Here is a 19,622-nt window from a genome sequence, read left to right as displayed (position 1 = left end):
AGAGCAGGGCAGGGGGAGGGAAGAGAAAATGTGTTAGAGTTAGAGGGCTATTAGGGGGGAGAAGAGTGAGTGAGCACCTGGAGAAGGGTACCTGAAAAAGAACAACCCAAAAAAAAGGGACGCACATACCGATGGCGACGATGGTCTTTCAGACGAGAATGGCAATGAGGTCGTTGTTGTGGCTGGCCCCCTGCAGTTGACGCCGCCCAACCCAAGCTTGCTACTGCGCTTGCTGTTCCTTTTGTTGCCGCTGGTCAGCGTGGCCATGGCGCGCATTGCCATGTTATTGGAGCTCATGCTGAGACTGGACCTCTTCCCGGCGTCCGCGGTAGTGGTTGCAGTGGTCGCTGTGGTCGCTGTGGTCGCTGTGGTTGCAGCTGTCGCAGCGGTCATAGTGGCCGAGCGCCCACGGCCTCTGTCCATCCTGGAGTTGTCGTTCCCTGCGCCTGCAGCTTGCGCTTCCACACTGCGGGCGTGCGCGGCGTGGGGCGGCGCACCGGCTGCAGCGGGCGTTAGTCCGCTATACCAACTCTTCCGCTGGCGTGCCACTGCGTAAATGTTAGCATGTATCCTTGGCGGCGGGGGTTGCACCGTTGGCTGTGTGTTGCGACGTGGGTGGGCTTCCCAAGGTTTGGGTTATTGGCCGCATCGAGAGCGTATTGGACGAATTGACATCGGGCATGCACATGGTGGTATCAAATTGCAAGACGGGATGAATGGGAAGACAGTAAATGAGCAGGAAGGGGCGGGACGAGAATGGAAAATGAAAGGATCATCCTACGCTCTGTGCCAATACCTCCCATGACTGACTGCCGCCTCGAACAAGTGTTCGCAAGGCTTTCTTTTTCGTGACAACCCGCCGCATTTACGGGCGAGGCCTACCAGTTGCGGCAAAGATGACGGGGGCGGGTCGAGGAGGAAACAAAAGCAACGAAAAAAGAACAAGATGCCAGAAAAAGTAAATCCAAAGGAACAAGAAGGAAACTTGCTGCATCAAATGCGGCGACGAACTACCTACTACCTACTACCTAACCGTCGTCTCTCTGTCAATCCCTCCATTCCCCATCCCGTGTCTGATATTCCTCTCGTTGTTCTTTGACAAGAGCCACATTCACCTCTCTCCCGCCAGGCACGCAGCCCCGTTCTGTATCTGATATCTCCGCGTCCCCGTGGTCCTCATGCTTATGTGGTTTGTCTCTGGTTGTCCAGCCGAAGAACCGGCGTGAACGAGATGAACAGCGTGCAGGTGCCTCGTCTCGCTCCGCACCTAGACTAGACCCATGCGCGCCCTCGCTCATCGTTTAGTTACCGGCAACGCAGCACAGGCGGAGACTAGCAGCAGAAGAAGAAAACAAAGCTATCCCCCTACGGCAGGCTTGGAATGCAGCCTGGGGAGAGAAGAGGCGAGGCCATGAGGGGAGATCCCTGAGCGGACCTGCGTATGCTAGTGCTTGAGCGCCTCAGATTCTGCAAGAGGTTAACCCCGTCACAAATTCCCCACCCACCAGGAACCCGCAGCACCTCCAGGAAGGTTTCGGTCAGGCAAGCAAGTCATTCCCAGCATGGCATCAATCCGACGTTGCGGCCTCGGCGGCGCCTTGCTCTCGGCAGGGAGGAAAAGTCTATTACCGTAGTTCCCGGCGGATCGTCTCCAAGGCGCTTCCGCGGATGGAGTGGCCCTGGCCTGACTCGAGGCGCCTGGGGGCCTGAATCTGCCACGCTTCCTAAGCCCTTCTCAGCAAAATTTAAACTCTGAAAGAACAAAAAAGTGGTCTGTTCTCAGCTGACGACAACACCGACTGACTAGCACTACCGTTGGAACTAGTTAGAGGGAGTCGGAGAAAACTCGTTCGTCACGCTCTCGGCCTCCCTCGACACCACCAACCATTTCTCGCCCCCACGGACATAGCGCGCCAGGCAGTTCCTGTCACCACTCACCGGCCCCGGGGCATCCATCCCATCTCGCCCGGATCCATAGCCACATGCCACGGAAAATTCAAGCCACTTGCCAGACTGGCGGGGTTTCCGTCTACTATGTGCTACGTAGTACTCCGTACGTACGTACAGTATGTCGTGTGGAACGGCAGAGCACAGTGGATAACCGGGTACATTCCGAGGAGAACAATCAGTCAATCCCCATCGGATTCAGCCACCACCGTTTACATTGAAAGCCCGGAGTACCCACCCAGGAACCACTGAGGCATGAGGCTGCCAAAGGAGTCAAGGCCCCGTATATCCACGAGCTGGCGTGAACCACCTGCCACCGTCCGCCACCGTTTACGGCACATCCCTTTCTTTTTCATTCCAGTAGGAAAAGCCATACAAGGGGTAAAAGCCACCCAAGATCGAAATCCCTCTTTGACTCTGAGGCAGGCAAAATAGGCAAATTCGAATAGGAGAAAATACCAAGCCATTCTGAAAATAGCTCTTTCTTTCTTCCTCGGATTCCGCAAATTGGCGACTCGCCAATAGCTGCTTCAGGATTCTGGGTCCAATTCACAGGGTCGGTGCTCCACGCGGGCCCATCAAGATGGATACGGAGTCGATGATGTGTTAGATCCCAGGGAGCAATACGTCGATCAGGGTCCCGGTCCTTGCTAGCACCCTATCATTGTTGTTGTTGTTTTCGTAAACCCAGAACCATACTAAAAAATACAGTCGGAGATTCGGGCGCCTTGACTCCCGGCGCCGAGGCCATGGATGGGCCATTGCTGCCGTTCGCATGGCGGAAAGCCATTCGTTGATATTGCCAGTTAATAAGTCTGGAAATATGGAATCCTTTGCGTTCATCTCATCTCATCATGCAGCAGGTTATTTAATTAATCCCCTCTCCCTGCATGCTGCGGGTGTATTAGTTGCAGCTTGCCTGCGCCGAAATGTCCGACCTGCATATGTACGTTACATAGGTATGTCTATCGGCGATAATTTTCATCCGCTTCTCGGTTTTTCATGATACGTACGTACTGCAATTATTCTTCCAGTATTCCTTGCCCAGAAGCTATTTCCGTAAAACGCACGCGCCATCAAGCGCAACGTCCACCTCCTCCATGTTGAATCTCCCCATCATTCCAGCTCAGCCCCAACCAGGAATGCCCTCGCAGCAGGGATGACGCCAGTTCCCGCCATCTGGATGGGCGCCTCTCGCAGCTCTGACCTCCTCTACAAATTACCTCCCTGCCAGTGAAAGGAGGGACATGCGCTGTGGAGAGAGCTTTCTCCAACAACGCTTCGCAGCTGGCTTACTGCACTACTGCACTTGTGTGGACATGGTCCCTGGCGTGCTGCGTCCATTTTATTACACGGTAGGATCTCTTCTGTTCTGATACTACTGCTGCGACTCGCAGCTGAATTTGCGTAACCTTGTTTCGGCCCAGCTTTGACATTGTAGAAAGTCGTAGCCACTGGTTTGATTGACGATTCTTTGACACATTCAAAAACTCCTCCTGCTTCACGATTCACATAATCACTTAATCACACACAGGCACTGCGTCACACCGTACTTGAAGACGAAAAAGCAATTCCATTTTAGGCTCTGAGGTAACAAATTGAAAATCCCAACTCCCCAACGTGTCTCATTCTCCCAACATGATATTCATCGGCATACCCAATGTCTCATGCCTCCTGCCCATCCTCTCCAGTCGACGAATAATTCCCTCCACACCAAACACGCCTCTCCGAGACATGTATCCGAGCCCCCCGATCACCAGTGCCACGACGCCAAAATGGCATAAGCCCCAAACTCCGGTCTTCCGGTCCCGCACATCCCGGGCAAGCCCCGTCTGCATGGGGAACGGGGGCTGTCGCGGGAGGCCGATGAGGGAACTCTGAATGATTCAAAGCCTGCCTTTTCTCACGGACGAGAATTCAGCCGAGGTCGTGTAATCACCCCGGCTCCCAGCTCAACGCACGGGCTTGCACATGTTGTGTTGATCAATATTACAGCCGCTTCTTCAAGTCTCCGACTCCATCACCAAGTCCCAAACCGTCTCCGACAGACCCCACGGCACCCTCGGCCACTTCTGTTCACGGGACGTTAGCTCTCAGTTTTCTCGTCATATCTCACATAGTCAACTAACCGCTTGTCTTTTCTTCCGCTGCTTTAAGTCCTTCTTTCCCCTGCACCTGCTTTAGTGCTGCCTCCGCCTTGGCTTTCGCTATGTAAGCTCTGTGACATATCTCAGCATTCCCTCATAGTTGATAGGTGCGCAAAACGCGGGGAGTCCCAAAATCGTTTCTTTTTTTCCCCACTCTTTGCTTCTGTGCCACTAGACTCGGGTATACATGGCTCACTCACCCGATTGAATTGATAAGAGGATCGAGGTGACCTTCCTGGTACGACCAATAGCCGCCAGCGGCGACCGTAGTCAGAATGACCAGGGTCACCAGGATCGATACCAGGGTGGAGTCCATTGTGATGGTGGGATAGCTTCGATAATGGAATTTGCTCGGGGTGTGTATCTCTGGTCTCTTGCGGCTTCTGTTTTGTTCTTGTTATTGAAGAAAGATCCAAACCAAACATTCCAGTCTTTTCCATGTCTGTATAACGCGAGAGACTTTGCTTTATACACGTACCAGTCCATCGAAGAGTGACGTGCAAGTGGGGAGGAAACCTGTTTTCTGTACAACCCGCCTTGCGGGGATCGCTGCTGTCATATCTAAACACCGCATTTATCCATCACATCATCCGTTTGCCACGTCGTATCCTGTTTTGGGTCTGTTTAGATGCGACATCCTGAGTTGGCTGTCAAGCTACGATATGTTGTCGTCATGTTTACAACTTCTCAGTCGTGTTGGAAGAGCACCACGCATGCATTGCAATGACGTGAAAATTATGCGCGTATATGCAGGCAAAATGTGCGAGTATGGATACTCCCATGTTCGCACGTCTTCACTCTTACTGTCTGATCTCCCATGGAATCTGGGGACACTCGCCGCCCTCCATAATATACTTCTCGATCTCAAAACCGTCCACACCGTATTTCAATTGATGCCCGCGAATATCATCTCCACATATCCAGGTGAATTGATTATCACTTAATGGCCAACGCGACTGCCCAAACAAACCACTGATATGAACGTCATTCAGGCATCTCAGTTGTTGATTCATCAATTCAAAAACAAGTTCCCACGTGAACTTGTTGGGAACCACCCCTCGCTTCGGAGCCACCCCTCGCATAGACCTTAGCTGTACACGCTTAACTGTTGAGCTGTGGGATACCAGAAAAGAAGCAAAATGGTCGAGGTTGAAAGCAATCTCCAAGAGGTCAAGGCTTTCCAGGTGTTGAAGATGGGTGTTAGGGAGGAATCGCCCGCCTTCTGGGGTCCACTCCGTTCGAAACCCGTGTAGTTGGAGTTCGCAGAGAAGGGGCATCAGCGAGATGAAGTGCTCTAGTTTGTCATCGTCAGGAGCTCCCTTGCCATCAAGCCCCAAGAGCACATGTTTGATGGAACCGAAACTAGTTTTAGCCTGGCCGTCCAAAATAGAGGGAAGTGGGAGCCGTCGATACTCGATTGGGTCGATTGCCAGTCTTTTTAGAGGCACATTGCGTTTCTTCAAGAAGTCGAGAACGGCGCGCTGGGTATTGAAAAGTTCCTCTCTGGCCAGGTCTACCGAGGTCTCGTCATTAAACCATCTTTTGACCTCTTCGATTTTCCACGGGCACTCGGTCCACGTTAGATAGACGGACTCGAGGTTGATGAGTCGCTCCAAGGCAGGCTCAACAAGGTCCAGATCGAGATGTGGGTTGCCTTCACCTGATGCCTGATTGTTGAAGTAGTCATCCCATTGATCAACCAAGTGGCCAAACTGATCATATCCTGTCCCCCAATCGTAGACGCTTTCTCTCTTGATTTCATCATGGTCCATCCTCGCGAAGTAAAATTTGACGGATCGGATACGGCTCACCAACTGCGGCTGCTGGGACAGATCTGCAAGTCGTTGTGCGTCCTGTCTGAAAGGAAAACCCACAAATTCTTTCAAAGCGAGAAGTTGGCGCGAAGCTCCGGCTATGAATCTAGAACAGAGTCGGAAATTTTTCAGATCGGGTGAGCTGAGAAGCGAAGCAATAGCCACAATCAGCTCAGGCGGGAGCAGCGCAATGACGGAGCGGCGAGGAATGTTGGCACTAGGCATCCTTGGTGTATGCTGAGAAACGACGGCACCAGACTGCCTTGGTGTTTCGGAGCCCATCTAGGCGGTCAGATTCTTATTGACGTTGTAAATGTGTTGCGGAGGAGAACCGATGTCATGATGGGCTCCTCGGCGGAGCGGTTAAACTGATAAATGCACCCTGGCCGTCCCACTAGCGCATCCAGCTTCGAAATTTGCAACGCCATCTCACATCCGCTCACAACAATCGACCGTCCGCCGCACATTCATCGCTTGTCCAGACTATTCGAACCATGTTCAAGTGAGTTACTATCCCCTCGTCACAGTCAACTAACCCATTTTGCTCACATCGCTCTCACCCCACGCTGCAGGGCCTTCAAAAACCTTCCTCCTAAGACTCGGGCTGGAGTCGGCGTCGCGATCCTCGCCTGGGGAGGAGTTGGCCTGTACCTCTCTGACCGTGCTGAGGAGGAATACCCGGCGACTGAGGAAGACAAGGCCAAGTTGAGCCAGTACACGCCGAAGATCATTGTCGTGGATAACGACAAAACTCAGGGCCGCTAGGGGTCATACGTCGAGATGAAATAGCTTCGAAATGAGATACTCGTGTCAAAGAACGGCTCTATCCTATCAATCCTACCAACCCAACGCCTTGTTCAATTATGCGAGCGTGAACGCGGATCTCGCTATTTCCTAAGCATAGCAAATGGACCTCTAAGGTAGTTTCGGCAAGCATTCACACATTGCTGTCAATTTATAAAAGAATCATTACGTCTTCAACAGTCTATTGCTTCATTTTCACTATATGGAGGTCCCTTTGTACAATCAAACTACTAATCCATCTTGCATTCACTACAAAAAGAGTCTCACCAACAAAACGGACCGAACGTGTCAAGGAGCAAACATCATTAACCAGCCCAAGCCATGAAGTCGTACGACCAACCTCCCTCTCTAAAGTCTAGTAATGCAACAACAACTCCTCCCCCGTCTAATACTCGGACGAAAATGCAGTAAGTACCGACCATGGATGCATGAGAGCGAACCCGAATCGAGAACGATCGGATCCCGTGAGCCAGAAAATCAAAATCAAATGCAACGCCTCCGAATGCAGCCCCCTCCTCCACCAGTTTGCTTTTTGAGAATCATGCTATGCCAGCCGTTTTGACAGACCCCGTCCCAGCGTCATCCACCACTGCTTGTGGCAGTGGCGTAAACATCTTTGCCATCTCAAGTGTTAAATCCATAGCCCCGAATTGATCATCGATCTCTCCAATTGATCCTAACTCTTCCCCTCTTGATGCTCCATCAGACATCACCCAGGCTCTGACCGATTTCAAGAGCTGCATGACTTGCATGAACCGCACGTCAGAAGCCATTTGAAACTCGGCAGGTCGGATATGCTGCACCATGTACTTTGCCAACCAGTAAAAGTGAATTCCATCCCGTGAAAATCCATGTCGCCGAGGATTGTTTGACGCCGGTATCGTGGGTGGAAACTGCGAGGACATGTCCACATCCCAATTCGTCTTGAACTTGTCTAGCGCGAAGTTGAGTGCTTGGAGGCTCTGCAGATCCGGTTTTTGAGGCGCCCCATTTGCGGGAGAGCCCCTGCCGCTGTGGACTCCCGCCGACGTCATCCAATCGCTTGGAGGTGGGGTCCCGTAGTTTGAAAACTGTGCCGTTCCTTCCATCTGTGCCCTTCGAATCAATCCCAATATGCCGTGTATTAAAATGAATTTTCCGAAGAGGTTGGTACTTCCAGGTTGAATCTCGAATGAGGAATGGAGAAGGGCTTTGAGCACCCAATCCATCTCTGGTTGCTTCGCCCGCTGCGTACCGTGTGCATTTTTCTCGCGAGCGACATCCGGACCTCGGAGGCCGAGTGCTGAAACACAATCCACCGCTGAATCCGCATCCCAAGCTGCGTCGTCGCAAGGAAGGGACAAGTGTATCTCGAACACATCAAAGAGTGGATGTGCGTTGAAATACAGCACCATCGCGGTGTCGCAGAGGAAAATGCCAAACATGGTACGGTTGCGTCGTTCCTGGTCGATCCATGATTCCCAATTGAAGTCTTGCAGACTAAAACTAGAAGGGTTGGAATCAACTTGACGCAAGAGTGATGTGAAAGCAGGGTCATCTGAAGATTGAAACAGGTTGAGCTTTCGAGCGCCAGATGCCAAGAACGGATGCATCTGGCGAGCCCTATCACGTTGTTGAGGGGTCCCGTTCCATACCAAAAGAATGCACATAAACATGACAGCTTGGAGTTCTTCAACGTCGGTTCGAGATGCGTTCATTGGTGAATTCGGCAGCTCGTCCCTGAACACCTTGCAATCGCGTTCGAGCGCAACGCACAAAAAGTCCATCATCTCGCGAACATTAGATGGCGTAACACGGTCAGAGTAGCAAGCACCGATACAACACATGCCTGCAAGTAAGCCAGTGTACGCATCCAAGATCTTGAATGTTGCGACATGAAGAATGGGTACGTGGATATGGAAATGAGTGTACTTGTCCAGGAAATCTTTGATGTTGTCAGGTGTAAAGTAGAGGTTCATACCCGCGCTTCGCGGATCAATCGCCTGATTAGGAGGATAAAAAAAGTTGAGGATCTGATCGGAGAGGTGGTTGTATGGATTTTGAAGATGAGATGGCATCCCCCAATTCGAATTGAGGGTGTCGCTAGGCCTGGGGCCTGTCGTTCCGGGCTCGGCATTAGGCTCGGTTTTGGTTGCGATCTGCGTCTGTCCAAGATTAGGAATGAAAGAGGTGTTGACGTAGGTTTGATGCGCACCAGCCTGGAACATCTGAGACCAATCAAGGCCAGATTGTTGGTTTTGGTTTGAATTGCCATACATGGGCATTCCGTTCTGACCCGGGGGCATGCTGTAACCAGGAAGCTGCTGCTGGTTCATGGAGCTCGAGACATCGGTACCGTAAGGCTGCGAGCCGCCCATTACGGGCATCTGGCGCCTGTCTCCGTTATTACCGTTGTCGAGGCGTCCAATCGAGCTGGATCGCGACAGATGGTTCTGGTCTCCGGCCATGTTGTTCATGCCGTCTTGGACGGGAACCATGCCGAAGGGGTGCACCATGTTGTCTCCTGGGATGTTACCAAGTCCGTTCAGGTGGTTCAAGTCACCCTCGTGACCGAGGCCAGCGGCCTTTTGGGCCTGGGCATTCTTCTTAACGTGAGCTTGGGGGTGGGACAAGTGGCTAGCTCCGGTGGGGTTTCCACGGCGGATAGAGCACTTTTGGAAGTGACGCTTCAGGATATCACTTCGAGAAAACGTATCGCGGCAAAGGACACACATGTAAGGGCGGTCGCCGGTGTCTGGGAAAAATCTGCGTTAGCGGGTTAACATGGCAAGAAAGGCTCACATATACTCACGTCGCAAAAGGTGACGCTTAAGATGCTTCGCGTGAAGGTAGGTCTTTGTGCAATGGGGGCAAGGAAACTTTCCATCGGCATCCTTGACGGGAATGACCGTGTTCTTGGTGGCACCAGTGCCGGCAGCAGGAGCGGCGGGTCGGCCAGGAGCACTGGGCAAGATACCGCGTCGACCCTGCGAACCAACAACGTGAGTAGGCTGGTCACCCTCGTGCTGGAGAACAGAGTTGGGCTGCATCAACGAGCTGGGTCCGTAGGGCGATGAGACGCCAGGCTGGGACATGATGCCGCCAGGAGGCATGGGACGCAACACGGGAGGCCCTCGACCGCCAACGGGGGCGGGAGCGATGGGCTGCGGGTGAGACGCGGTGGTGGTCGCCTGGGGCATCATGGCGCCGGAAGTGCCATACGCCTGGGGAGGGGGATACTGGCTCTGGGGCATTGAGTAGATGCCACCGCGGCCTCCGGGCTGCGAGGTCTGCTGGTAGCTGGGGAGGTTGTTGTTCGAGCCGGGCGTGTTGGGAGTGCCCGGTGTCCGCGGCGTGTGCGGGTGGCTACCGTAGAGAGGCTGCATTGCTGAGGCGGGAGGCTGCAACGGCGGGAGAGTCTGAGGAAGGGGAGAGCCGGTTTGCAGCTGGTTGGGGGCGATGGCGGTGGGTGAAGGATAAGTCTGACCAGAAGAAGTCGTGTTTACACCATTGGTGGAATACTGCGAACCGTCCATGCTACTCTTGGTAGACACGCTCTGGATATGATCGTGGTATTATGGCCGCGACGCAAGAGTCCGGGGGCGAAGAGAGCTTGGCGGCAGAGGTGCGGACAAGATCAGGTCGAGATTGCCGAGGAGTAGAAGGTCCAAGTTTGCGAAGCGGCGAGGCAAACAAGCGATCACTCAGGCACAGTACAGTGCAAGTTGCAAAGCTCCGCAGACGAGGTTCCCGGAAGGTGGATGAGGCTCGTGGCAGGTCCCTCTCGAGGTGGTGTTTGGGGAAGGGTGCAGAGTGGAGAAATGGGTCTCGAACCTTTTTATTTTTTTTCGGCGGACGCTGTCAGGGCAGCCAGGTCGGAAGGGTGGGTTGCGGAGGGTGGAGGGTGAGTGGCGCGGGTGGAGAGGGTGTGCGGCGAGAGAAACGCAGAGGTGCGAGGCGAGAAAAGAAGTGGATCCGCGTGGGAGTGGATGCCAAGGGTGGGTATTGACCGCGAGTGAGGAAGAGGTGAGTGAGGTAACGAGGTAACGAGGTAACAGCGGTAGCGGTGGACGTCCGTAGTAGGCGATTTTAGCGTGCTAGGGAGTGTCCAATGACCCGGCGAGTCCAGCTGTGACCAGGCCTGGGTACCGGCAGCGGCAGAGGCAGACGAGAGAGCCCAGCAAAAAGAGGCGAGCTGTGGCGGGAGCGGCAGCGACAGCAGCAACGCAGCGCAGCAGTAGGAGCGGAACCGTTGAGATGCCTGGCTGTGACCTGGCTGGCACGCACGCGCACTGAGTGGGCAATGACCGCGAGCGAGTGGATAAATGCTTGGGATGGGAAGTGGGCCCACGGGAACCACAGCGAGGTCAGGATGAGATGGGATAGGCCGCTGGTGCTGGGATCTGGAGCTGGAGGAGAGAAAAAAATAGACCAGAGGGAGGGTCGTGGGTCGTGGGTCGTGGTTGTGGGTTGTGGGTTGTGGGCGTGGGTGAGGGCGTGTTTGAATGGGGCCGAGGCGCCAGACGCGCAAATCCAGAGCTATCGCGGGCGGGAAAGACGCAGCGGGAGGCTTTCAACGCGGACGATGATGAAATTTGATCCGGCAGTGGATTGGGAGCGGTTGATGTTGGTGAAAGGGAGAAAGTGAAAAGATTGCGGGAGGGGAGAAACGGGAGACCGAAGAAGGAGAGAGAAGAAGAGAAGGCCGAAAGAGCGAAAGAGAGAACGCGCGCCAGAAGTGACCAACCTGCCTGCCTGCCAGTGAGAGCTCAGAGACGCCGGGCGAGCCAGCACTGCGAACGCACTGCGGATGTACCAGTGACCTGGCTGGCAGGGAACACGCCTTGACACTTGGCCGCCAGCTGTTTGCGGCCAGCAGCAGGGTCGAAATTTTTTATTTTTCGGGCAATTTTTTTCGCTCGCCCGCTCATGACACGCCTACGAGGGTACTGGCACGCCCACGCTTAACCACTTCGGACCCCCGTCGTAGTTTGCTCTATCGGGATTACGGCCAAATCAATCGCGCTCGACAAATTTCACCACTAGCGTGGCTGCCATTGCCGCTCTAAGCCGCAAGAATCGGGGCCTAAGAAAAGAGGCGGAATACCTGGGGGTCACCTCCCTACTGCAGCCGTACCCAGGCATCGGCCAGGTATCCCAGCCGTACACACCGCTGGCCCGAGTCGTCGCCGGTATGTTGGTACGCATTTCCGAAGACGTACTAGAGGTACCGACGCCTTCATGCTGCCCTTCTTGCACCGCAGCAGACGGTGAACATTTGCACGTCCTGGTTCACCCAACTGGCATGACGCCCCCAGAAACTCTGCCTCGTCATTCTCGTCAATCTTGTCAGTTTCTGGGCCTTGTCGCTTACTCTGTACGTAGCACCAGTCGATCCAGTGCAATCTTTCCTCCAGAATGTGGGAGGCGTCGACTTGATATGCAAACCCTCTCCGCCCAGGTACCAGCTCAGAAGGATAAACGCTACGATCCAAACCAAGCAACTGAAAGGCAGCGCGCGGCATCGGTATCGGCACCGGTATCTCCGTCCGACACCGCCCGACCAGGGGGGTGGCGTGGCTGCATGGCGGGTGGTTGGAGGTTGCAGCTTTGGAGGGCTGGTAAGTTGGAGGATGAGGGGCCAGGCAGAGGCGCGAGCGCCCTCTCTCGACAGGCGTCATTTCTCCCAACATGGTCAGCTTCGCCGCATCGACAGTGCTCCCAGTATCAGGTCGTGTCCAATGCCTGCGTTCTGTCAGGGATCGGGCGGCACTTGCACCGATGCTCGTGATGCTGCCTCGTCTCGCGCCATCCCAGATGAGGCCAGAGAATCGTTCTGCACAAAACCAGGGTGATGCACAAGGGGATGAAAAACGCACTACAAATGTTCATGTTGCTCGTCGGGTTCGGAGGGGGAGGGGCGAGTTTATCGATGGAGGTTGGGTGAGGTTGGGCTGGTAACGGGTACACAACGCCAGCGCGCGTTTGCTTGACGATTCGTACAGAAGGCCGAAGTACTCCCTACCTGTTCGCGTGCCCTGCTTGGCCGACTCTCGCTGCGGTTGTCGCAAGTCTGCATGCTCAAAGCGCGCTGGCCGGCTGATTCCCGGCATCGATGCCGGTCTGGCTGCCCACCCACGCCGACGATGCTTCGCGCCAAACCAAGTCCTCTCACCGCATTACCTCATACACGACTCGGGACGCCGAGTTCGCGCCGGGATCTCTCGACAAGCTCATGCAGCCCTTTTCATTTCGAGGTTTTTTTTCTTTCCTTCCTCCTTGCCTAACACTGCGAGGGTGGTTGAATACTGCCACACTAGTGTCGACGCTACGACCCAAATGTGTTGGCCAGAAGGGCATGGAATCCGGCCATCGACAACGCGCGGCAACAACGTCTCTGTTCGCGATAGTAGGTAGGCAGGCTGAGACTGTTCCAGGCTATAATGTTTCACTCCGCCAGATGCTCCAATCCGAACGCCTCTATCTGCCTTCTGCATACGCCTATCTTGCTGGGGTAGGGATGTTCAGAGTTCAGCTTCTCAACTTACCTTTTTTTGTGTTGACTTGCTCGCCTCTCGGTTGGTGGCCAATTGCACGGCAAAGCCGTGGCTTGTTCGCGGGCGGCAAACCTTGGCTCTCAAACTTCAGGCTTCTCAGTGCCCGTGATCTGTCACAGTAACTTGTGCTAGGTTGTTTTCGACATGCCATGGCATGACACCTCACAACGACGAGCCTGATAGTCAGAAGAGCGGTTTAATCACAAAATACCATGCCGATTTCAGGCGGAAACCCTTGGCGCCTGTCGTAACCAAGGTCTGGCCTGTCCTCGGACTGGCACTACAATGCGCCGTCCTTAGGAGGTACGTACGTAAAAGGTATTGGCATCGTGACCTGGGCAGGCCATTTGCCAGTTTAGCCACCCCCCGGCAAGCGCTCTGTTCACCCACGGGCTGCCGCACGGCTCGTGACTCGATACTGCCGGGATCCCAAGATGATGTGCAGCATCCCCGAGTCAAGCGAATCGCCAGCATGTCCCTGGATTGCCGCGTTCACCAGTGGTGGCACTGACCGTTCGGGTTTACAACTAGGCCCGGTGCGTGCAAACCTCGGTATCGTATCCCTCGAGTCGTCCCCAAAGTCCCCAAAGCCCTGGGTGGCACGCTCCGCGGAGTCCTGCCCTTGGGGTGGGAGCGTCCTTATTCTCAACCTCCCACGCCAAGGAACTACGCGATGCTCGGCAATTCTAGCCATTTGCAACTCTGTGGCTGGCTTTGGTTTGCTTTGCCTGGTCGCAGAGTAAAAAGCAAAGTCGCCGCCCAAGAATCTTAGCCCGATTTCATTGAGAACCCTCGATCTGTGGGAACCAGTGCTGCCGCCCATCAGCTGGTCCAGCTCGGAGCCATACTACGTAGCAAAGCCATCCTGCGCATCCGCTGAAACGCAATGCACGCGCGGATGGATTTAACACGAGGCGCGCTGGCTCGCCCCAGCCAGGGTCTTCCCTTCATCTCACATCGGTCCTGGAACCGTAATGGGGCCGTCCAATGGCTCCCGAAAACACCGCTGTTGTGCCCACCAGGCCAGATCTTGGTGGAGCCTGTACCCCTTGGAACCCCTCACCCTCCCGCCCAGTGCAGCTGCTCAAGAGCGACGAGGAGGCCAGGGAAAGCTTCGATGATGGCTCCAGAAGGTTGGAGTGGAGTCACATCTGCGAAGAGGCGCATTGGAGAAGCTGTCGCTTTTTGAGCCGCTGACGCTCACCTGTCACCACTTTCAACGTCGCGCAACCAAATGCTCCCTGGGACCACGGATCCCACGATGCCCTGCCCAGAGCCCCGTGACCGTACGTCTTTGCTCGATAACCGCTCTCGGACCGCGCAAAGCGCCTTTTATTTTTCTTTTTCCTCTCGCCAACTCGGGCCACACCCGCAGGTTCAGTCGGTACATAGTACGTCAGCGACGGTCCTTGGTGCGTAGTAGCGGGAAACACCGAGACAGGCGTCATTCCCGAGAAACAGCTAGCTGCTAATCCCAGCGCTACGACTTTTTTTTTTTCATGGCTTCGCCCCGGCCAACCACGGCAGGGAGGCTAACGAGATCCCAACCCCTACCTTTGTGGCGGCGCCTCCTGGGTCCTTTTTGCCAGGGCATGAATGCTGTGGGACACTGTCACCACCCAGAGCGTGGGACACAAGAACTGCCAAATCGCGGATACATACCTAGTAGGGGTTATCAATCTCATCAATCCTAAATTCACAACCTCAACAACCAACAGCACAACAAGCGAGTCAGGCACATCGCAGTACCAACGGCTCGCCGACATCGCCAACTGGTGCGGCAGCGGTCGTGCCATTGCGATTGCGTCATGGGCTGAGGTGCGAAACTATTCCGCGCAAGCACTGATTGCTGGCGACGTTTTCCCGAGACTTCACCGACTCGAAATATCACTCCCTCCCTCCCTCCCCCCTTCCACACTCGGTTCACACCGTGTCTGCCTCTTGTCTTTGGTGCGCAGTTGCCATTGAACCAAAAGGGTCGCCTTGGTTTAGCCACACTCGACACGAGTCAATCGATGATTAATCAGTGCGCGACTACACACACACGACATGTCAAGTCTCTGAGAAGCAGGAGAAACAATTCCGCTGACAAATGTAACAGTCAGGCTGGCATGGACGGATTGGGAACTATAGCCGGCAGGCCAGCGCTGGTGGCGGCGCGAATGCCGCCGGCAAAGTTGCCCATATGTCATGGCTCGCCTGGTTCCAGGTACTGCGTACTTGTTGAGCCGTCAGAGGATGCTCGCATCATCAGCTGATAAGTGCGCGACGGACACACCCTCGTGGCAGATCCCTGCGCCGACTGTCGGAACTACTCCATCAGGAATTCCGTGTGATTCAGTGGCTGACGACAACGGCAGGGATATCGGAATTACGAGGTGCCAGTTGGGCAAGTAAATGTACAATTCGAGATGTCGATCAAACGCCTTTGTACGCAATACATTGTGCACAACTTCCAGCGAGGGAGGGGCGACGTTGGAAAAAACGAAGCCCCCGGCGTCATATCCGGAGGTTTTGTCGACTCCGGTCGAGCATCCACACCTCACAAGACGGAAAAAAGAGGGCCATGTCCGGCAATCGTTGGAGAAGCGGGCCAGAGTGGAGAGGAGAAAGAAAAAAACTGCCGCTGGGTGGTGCCGAACGGAGCTGGTTGAGGCTCCAAGCTCCTGCTGGGTCTCCCGCTACCCATCAACGCCCCGTCGGGAGCCACATTCGTTGTTCTAACGCACAACATTGTTCAACATAGCGACAAAAGTGCTGGTGATGGCTTCATTCAGCATGCCCCACGCCGGTTTTCCGGTCTCTCGCTGCCCTCGCGCAGAACCCGTCCTGCAGGTGACCTGGGAGTGTTGGGCCTGCCGTTTACACCCGATCACAAATCAGCGCATCGCTTGCATGTCAGCGGCTGCGCGAGTCATATTTCATTAGCCTCGGACTTTCGAAGCTCCTTGATACCGGCGTCAGTCAAAGCCTGCATCGTCCACACCTCATTTGTCCAACTCAGCCGGCTAGTGACGAGCCACCGAATCTACCAAGAGATTGACCTGCCCCAGGCCTGCATCTAAAAAGCGTGGAAGGGCGGAATCGCTCCAAGGTGCACGGCTCACTCCCAACCAAGTTGGCCGACGAGAGAACGCTGTTCAATGTGTCCGAAGCCCCGAGCTAATGGGGTAATGCTTATTTCAGCAGAGCCAACCACCCTCCCGCTTGGCTACGACATACGTAGTATGATGTACGTCACGAACGCCCAGCTGCCCTCTAGTCTCATCATGCTGGTCCGAAGTACCCCCTACCAGCTCTAGTGCGGAACCTTGCCGGAGAGGCGCAAATTTTGGGCTCGCCGCCGTGTCCGTTTCACCACGCGGTACCCACCAGCATCCAGGTTCTTTCGTGACGGACTTGGATGTACCACGTGGTGACCTATCGGCTACGATGCGTTGCTTTCTGCTACGGGAGGAAACTTCAGCCGGGACAGTATGTTAAGCTGGTGACAATGACGGCCAACCTCGCACCACCCATGACGGCCATCCCGTCCTTCAGTTGGTGCCCGCCTCGAGCGAGACGCGAGGCGCGAGGCGTGAGGCGTGAAGCGTGAGGCACGGGCAGGATGTGGGAGACCCATAATCACTCGAACATGTCGCGAGTCGTCAGTCTGGGGTGTATGGGATACAATTTCGCAGGGAGTCTAAGTTTTACTTGTTGGTTCACAGGCATTTTGCCCAGTACGATAATACTTGACGCTAGCTGTCATGGTAACAGTCTCGAGCTTCGATTGTGTCAGGACACGAGCGAGACGGGCTGTTGCCAAGGCACCTGCGAGAGAAGGAGGATGAAAAAACACATCTTCCTTTCGTCCGTTACGAAGGACCATTCCTGGCGGCCCGGTGTGTCTCGTTCGATGGCTGGCGTGCTTGCTTTTTGTTTGTTGGGCGAGATCTCTCTCCCTTCTCTGGTCTAAGATGCTCCCGTCTCACTTAGCTTGATGTGGCAGATATGTCTCGCGGCAAGTCCAGCACCAGGTTAGCGAGAAACCCCCCCCCCCTTTTCTCCCTACATGCGTTCATACCTGTTATACGCGATCGAGGCCCTTGCCACTGAGTCGTCCATCCAGCGGAGGAAATCGTTGAAATTGTGACCGACATTTGTCAAGTGTCTCTCGAAAATTGCAACATGGGAAACAGTACCCTGGCTGCGCGCCGAGATGCGCGCTATTTGGATAGACATGGATGTTATCACCCCGAACTATTTGGACCTGCATGGTCCATCATTGCCTGACGAGGGACACTGAAGACAGGGAAGTGTGCACCCCCACGCCGCCGAGACGCAATGGGTGACATCGCCCTTGTGAAGGAACCCTTGGTCGGAGGCATTAGGGATGCATGGATGGGTGTCCTGCGCCGATTGTACTCCGCACGCCTACCGTACCCGGGCATTTTCTACGTACGAGTGCTGACTGGGATACGAGCGCGCTTGGTATCATCTATGTTGGCTCTCGGCGCCAGGGTTATACCTGATTTGTAGGAGAGAGTAAGCCCGAAGTTGATCCTCATGATCCTTGAGAGAGCCTTGGGATCGTGGAAACATGTTGACGCATGTACACGCGTGATGCGACCAAATGAAACTGAATGCGTGAGCGAGGTTGCAGTTCGCGGTCCGCGGTGATAACCGACAGCTGTCGAGCGGTCTGCGGGAGGCTGGCGTGTGCGGCGTACGGCTCATTTCTCGAAAGCGAGTAGTTAGTTTCTATTATCTTGGGTTGAGGGAGATTCGCGAGCAGTTCCCTGAGCGGGGCTTGGTGTGACCCGAAATACCGAAAATACCGAGGTTGGCGTTTATTAATGTTGTCCTGACGGTTGCATTCAGCTCGGTCGCATCTACGTACTCGCGCGCAAGTTATAGGGTTGCGGTGAGCAGTCGTCGCGAACTAGGAGACAGTCGTCGTCTCGCGACTTTGCGACGATGACGTCCACCCGCTCGCAGTGCGGCTGGTCTCGAAACGTGGAGAACGAGATGGAGTAGAAACCTCTTTTTTCTGGGCTCCTCCCGGGCGATGGGTCCGCTCTGTGCTTCTAGTCAGGCACTGGAGAAGGACCCTGAATTTTTTTTTTTTCCAGACGTTTGGCGATGGGGATGGGATGGGCCATTTGGATGGAGTATGCCCCCGCATCAGCCGCCCAATGTACTTTGTACCAGCAGCTATCCGTGCTGCAAGTGCGCCTCCATCGAGACCTCCAAGATCTGGGTTCCACTCGCCATGAGGACGAGATGGAGATGTGGTCCGCCTGGGATCCATACACAGTAGCTCGGTGAGCATTTGGTAGGCTGCGGCCGCGAGAGCATTGGATTGGTCGCCTGATTTTAGCCGTGGCATTATCACGTGATATACGAACGTGATGACTCAGCTGCCAGAAGCTACCGAATTTTTGGCAACTGGTTGGTGATGCCATATCGAATCGTCCAGACTCGACGACGAGCAATTCTATGTCAATGGCGGGTCCCAATGCACTACGGCCTTCTGCCGGCCGGCTACTCAAGGCATGCTCTCCTGCCAGGTCATCTCTGATCTCCCAGGTTGCCACCACCACACCCCGAATCGCCTCACACTTCTCAACAACCGCACCACAATGCAAGCGCAAGACCAAGGATAACAACAAGTCCCGAGGCGTCAGTAGCCTGTACGGCTCAGGCCCCCGTGAGCACCTGTCCATGTCTGACGTGCCGCTACCGAAACCCCGCGACTTCAAGCCCGAGGTGGCAACGGACAAGGGCCACGGCCTCTGGGGCTTCTTCCCGGCGCCGGGCAAGCTGCTGGCCACGCCCAAGGAGACGGAGGAGCACGGCCGGGCTTGGACCGTGGAGGAGCTGCGAAAGAAGTCATGGGAGGATCTGCACTCGCTGTGGTGGGTGTGCTGCCGTGAGAGGAACATGCTGTCAACGTCGCGGACAGAGCTTGCCCGATCCAAGCTTGGATTTGGCGAGCGGGAGATTGATGCGCGAGACGAGCAGGTATGGATGTATTTTTCAGTGCTGTTGGTGGTTTTTGGGACTGGAGTGCTAATTTGCATGCGTTGCAGGTCATGAAAACCCAGCGAGCCATCAAGCACGCCCTAACGGAGAGGATGTACACGTGGCAGGACGCCATCCAAGTTGCCATGTCCGACCCAGAGATCAACCTAGAGGGAGGCGAGGGTCAGGTCTATACCCCCTCTGCGTACGAGGACGAGTATGATGGTGCAGATTGGGCAAAGGCCGAGGGCGAGGCCGCTGAAGTTGAGGGAGAGGTCAAGAACGCTCTCCCCGTTGACGCAGCCGTGCCGGAGGCGGAGACTCCCAAAACAGAAAAGGAGGTAACTCGATAAGTCAAGTTGACGCCA

The 19,622-nt window shown here is 54.9% G+C and overlaps 9 protein-coding genes across 9 annotated transcripts; 5 read left to right on the top strand and 4 right to left on the bottom strand.

Moving 5' to 3' along the window:
- Positions 1-1,486: 1,486 nt before the first annotated feature.
- Positions 1,487-2,737, bottom strand: BGZ61DRAFT_472291 (uncharacterized protein; the record flags this gene model as incomplete). The annotated part of the gene is made up of 5 exons (XM_046248321.1): positions 1,487-1,724; positions 1,939-2,032; positions 2,186-2,294; positions 2,324-2,605; positions 2,657-2,737. The coding sequence occupies 5 exons, from the start codon at positions 2,735-2,737 to the stop codon at positions 1,487-1,489; spliced, it is 804 nt and encodes a 267-aa protein (XP_046110702.1).
- An 875-nt stretch (positions 2,738-3,612) lies between these two features.
- Positions 3,613-4,410, bottom strand: BGZ61DRAFT_472290 (uncharacterized protein; the record flags this gene model as incomplete). The annotated part of the gene is made up of 3 exons (XM_046248320.1): positions 3,613-3,824; positions 4,077-4,165; positions 4,295-4,410. 3 exons carry the CDS (start codon positions 4,408-4,410, stop codon positions 3,613-3,615), a joined length of 417 nt encoding a protein of 138 aa, XP_046110701.1.
- A 484-nt stretch (positions 4,411-4,894) lies between these two features.
- Positions 4,895-6,133, bottom strand: BGZ61DRAFT_526923 (uncharacterized protein; the record flags this gene model as incomplete). Its single annotated transcript, XM_046253033.1, has 1 exon — positions 4,895-6,133. One exon carries the CDS (start codon positions 6,131-6,133, stop codon positions 4,895-4,897), a length of 1,239 nt encoding a protein of 412 aa, XP_046110700.1.
- A 269-nt stretch (positions 6,134-6,402) lies between these two features.
- Positions 6,403-6,673, top strand: BGZ61DRAFT_526922 (uncharacterized protein; the record flags this gene model as incomplete). Its single annotated transcript, XM_046253032.1, has 2 exons — positions 6,403-6,410; positions 6,481-6,673. The coding sequence occupies 2 exons, from the start codon at positions 6,403-6,405 to the stop codon at positions 6,671-6,673; spliced, it is 201 nt and encodes a 66-aa protein (XP_046110699.1).
- A 578-nt stretch (positions 6,674-7,251) lies between these two features.
- Positions 7,252-10,227, bottom strand: BGZ61DRAFT_339742 (fungal-specific transcription factor domain-containing protein; the record flags this gene model as incomplete). Its single annotated transcript, XM_046239256.1, has 2 exons — positions 7,252-9,446; positions 9,504-10,227. 2 exons carry the CDS (start codon positions 10,225-10,227, stop codon positions 7,252-7,254), a joined length of 2,919 nt encoding a protein of 972 aa, XP_046110698.1.
- A 1,964-nt stretch (positions 10,228-12,191) lies between these two features.
- On the top strand, positions 12,192-12,623 carry BGZ61DRAFT_441169 (uncharacterized protein). The gene has a single exon (XM_046244555.1). The coding sequence runs from the start codon at positions 12,325-12,327 to the stop codon at positions 12,544-12,546; it is 222 nt and encodes a 73-aa protein (XP_046110697.1). The 5' UTR covers positions 12,192-12,324; the 3' UTR covers positions 12,547-12,623.
- Positions 12,624-12,661: 38 nt separating this feature from the next.
- BGZ61DRAFT_441168 (uncharacterized protein) lies at positions 12,662-13,583 on the top strand. The gene has a single exon (XM_046244554.1). It carries the CDS (start codon positions 12,807-12,809, stop codon positions 13,368-13,370), a length of 564 nt encoding a protein of 187 aa, XP_046110696.1. The 5' UTR covers positions 12,662-12,806; the 3' UTR covers positions 13,371-13,583.
- Positions 13,584-16,703: 3,120 nt separating this feature from the next.
- BGZ61DRAFT_87992 (uncharacterized protein) lies at positions 16,704-17,390 on the top strand. The gene has a single exon (XM_046257177.1). The coding sequence runs from the start codon at positions 16,856-16,858 to the stop codon at positions 17,204-17,206; it is 351 nt and encodes a 116-aa protein (XP_046110695.1). The 5' UTR covers positions 16,704-16,855; the 3' UTR covers positions 17,207-17,390.
- A 1,339-nt stretch (positions 17,391-18,729) lies between these two features.
- Positions 18,730-19,607, top strand: BGZ61DRAFT_472286 (mitochondrial 39-S ribosomal protein L47 (MRP-L47)-domain-containing protein; the record flags this gene model as incomplete). The annotated part of the gene is made up of 2 exons (XM_046248319.1): positions 18,730-19,254; positions 19,323-19,607. 2 exons carry the CDS (start codon positions 18,730-18,732, stop codon positions 19,605-19,607), a joined length of 810 nt encoding a protein of 269 aa, XP_046110694.1.
- Between the last annotated feature and the right edge of the window lie 15 nt (positions 19,608-19,622).

Source organism: Ilyonectria robusta, assembly GCF_021365365.1.
Source record: "Ilyonectria robusta strain PMI_751 chromosome Unknown BGZ61scaffold_2, whole genome shotgun sequence".
Classification (NCBI taxonomy): Eukaryota; Fungi; Ascomycota; class Sordariomycetes; order Hypocreales; family Nectriaceae; genus Ilyonectria; species Ilyonectria robusta.
The sequence above is the reverse complement of the archived record's forward strand: the minus strand, read 5'-3'. Positions and strand labels throughout refer to the sequence as shown.

Bases quoted from the DNA above. Each gene is read 5' to 3' on its own strand.
- BGZ61DRAFT_441169 (XM_046244555.1), top strand. From the start codon at position 12,325: ATGAGGGGCCAGGCAGAGGCGCGAGCGCCCTCTCTCGACAGGCGTCAT.
- BGZ61DRAFT_441168 (XM_046244554.1), top strand. From the start codon at position 12,807: ATGCCGGTCTGGCTGCCCACCCACGCCGACGATGCTTCGCGCCAAACC.
- BGZ61DRAFT_87992 (XM_046257177.1), top strand. From the start codon at position 16,856: ATGTGGGAGACCCATAATCACTCGAACATGTCGCGAGTCGTCAGTCTG.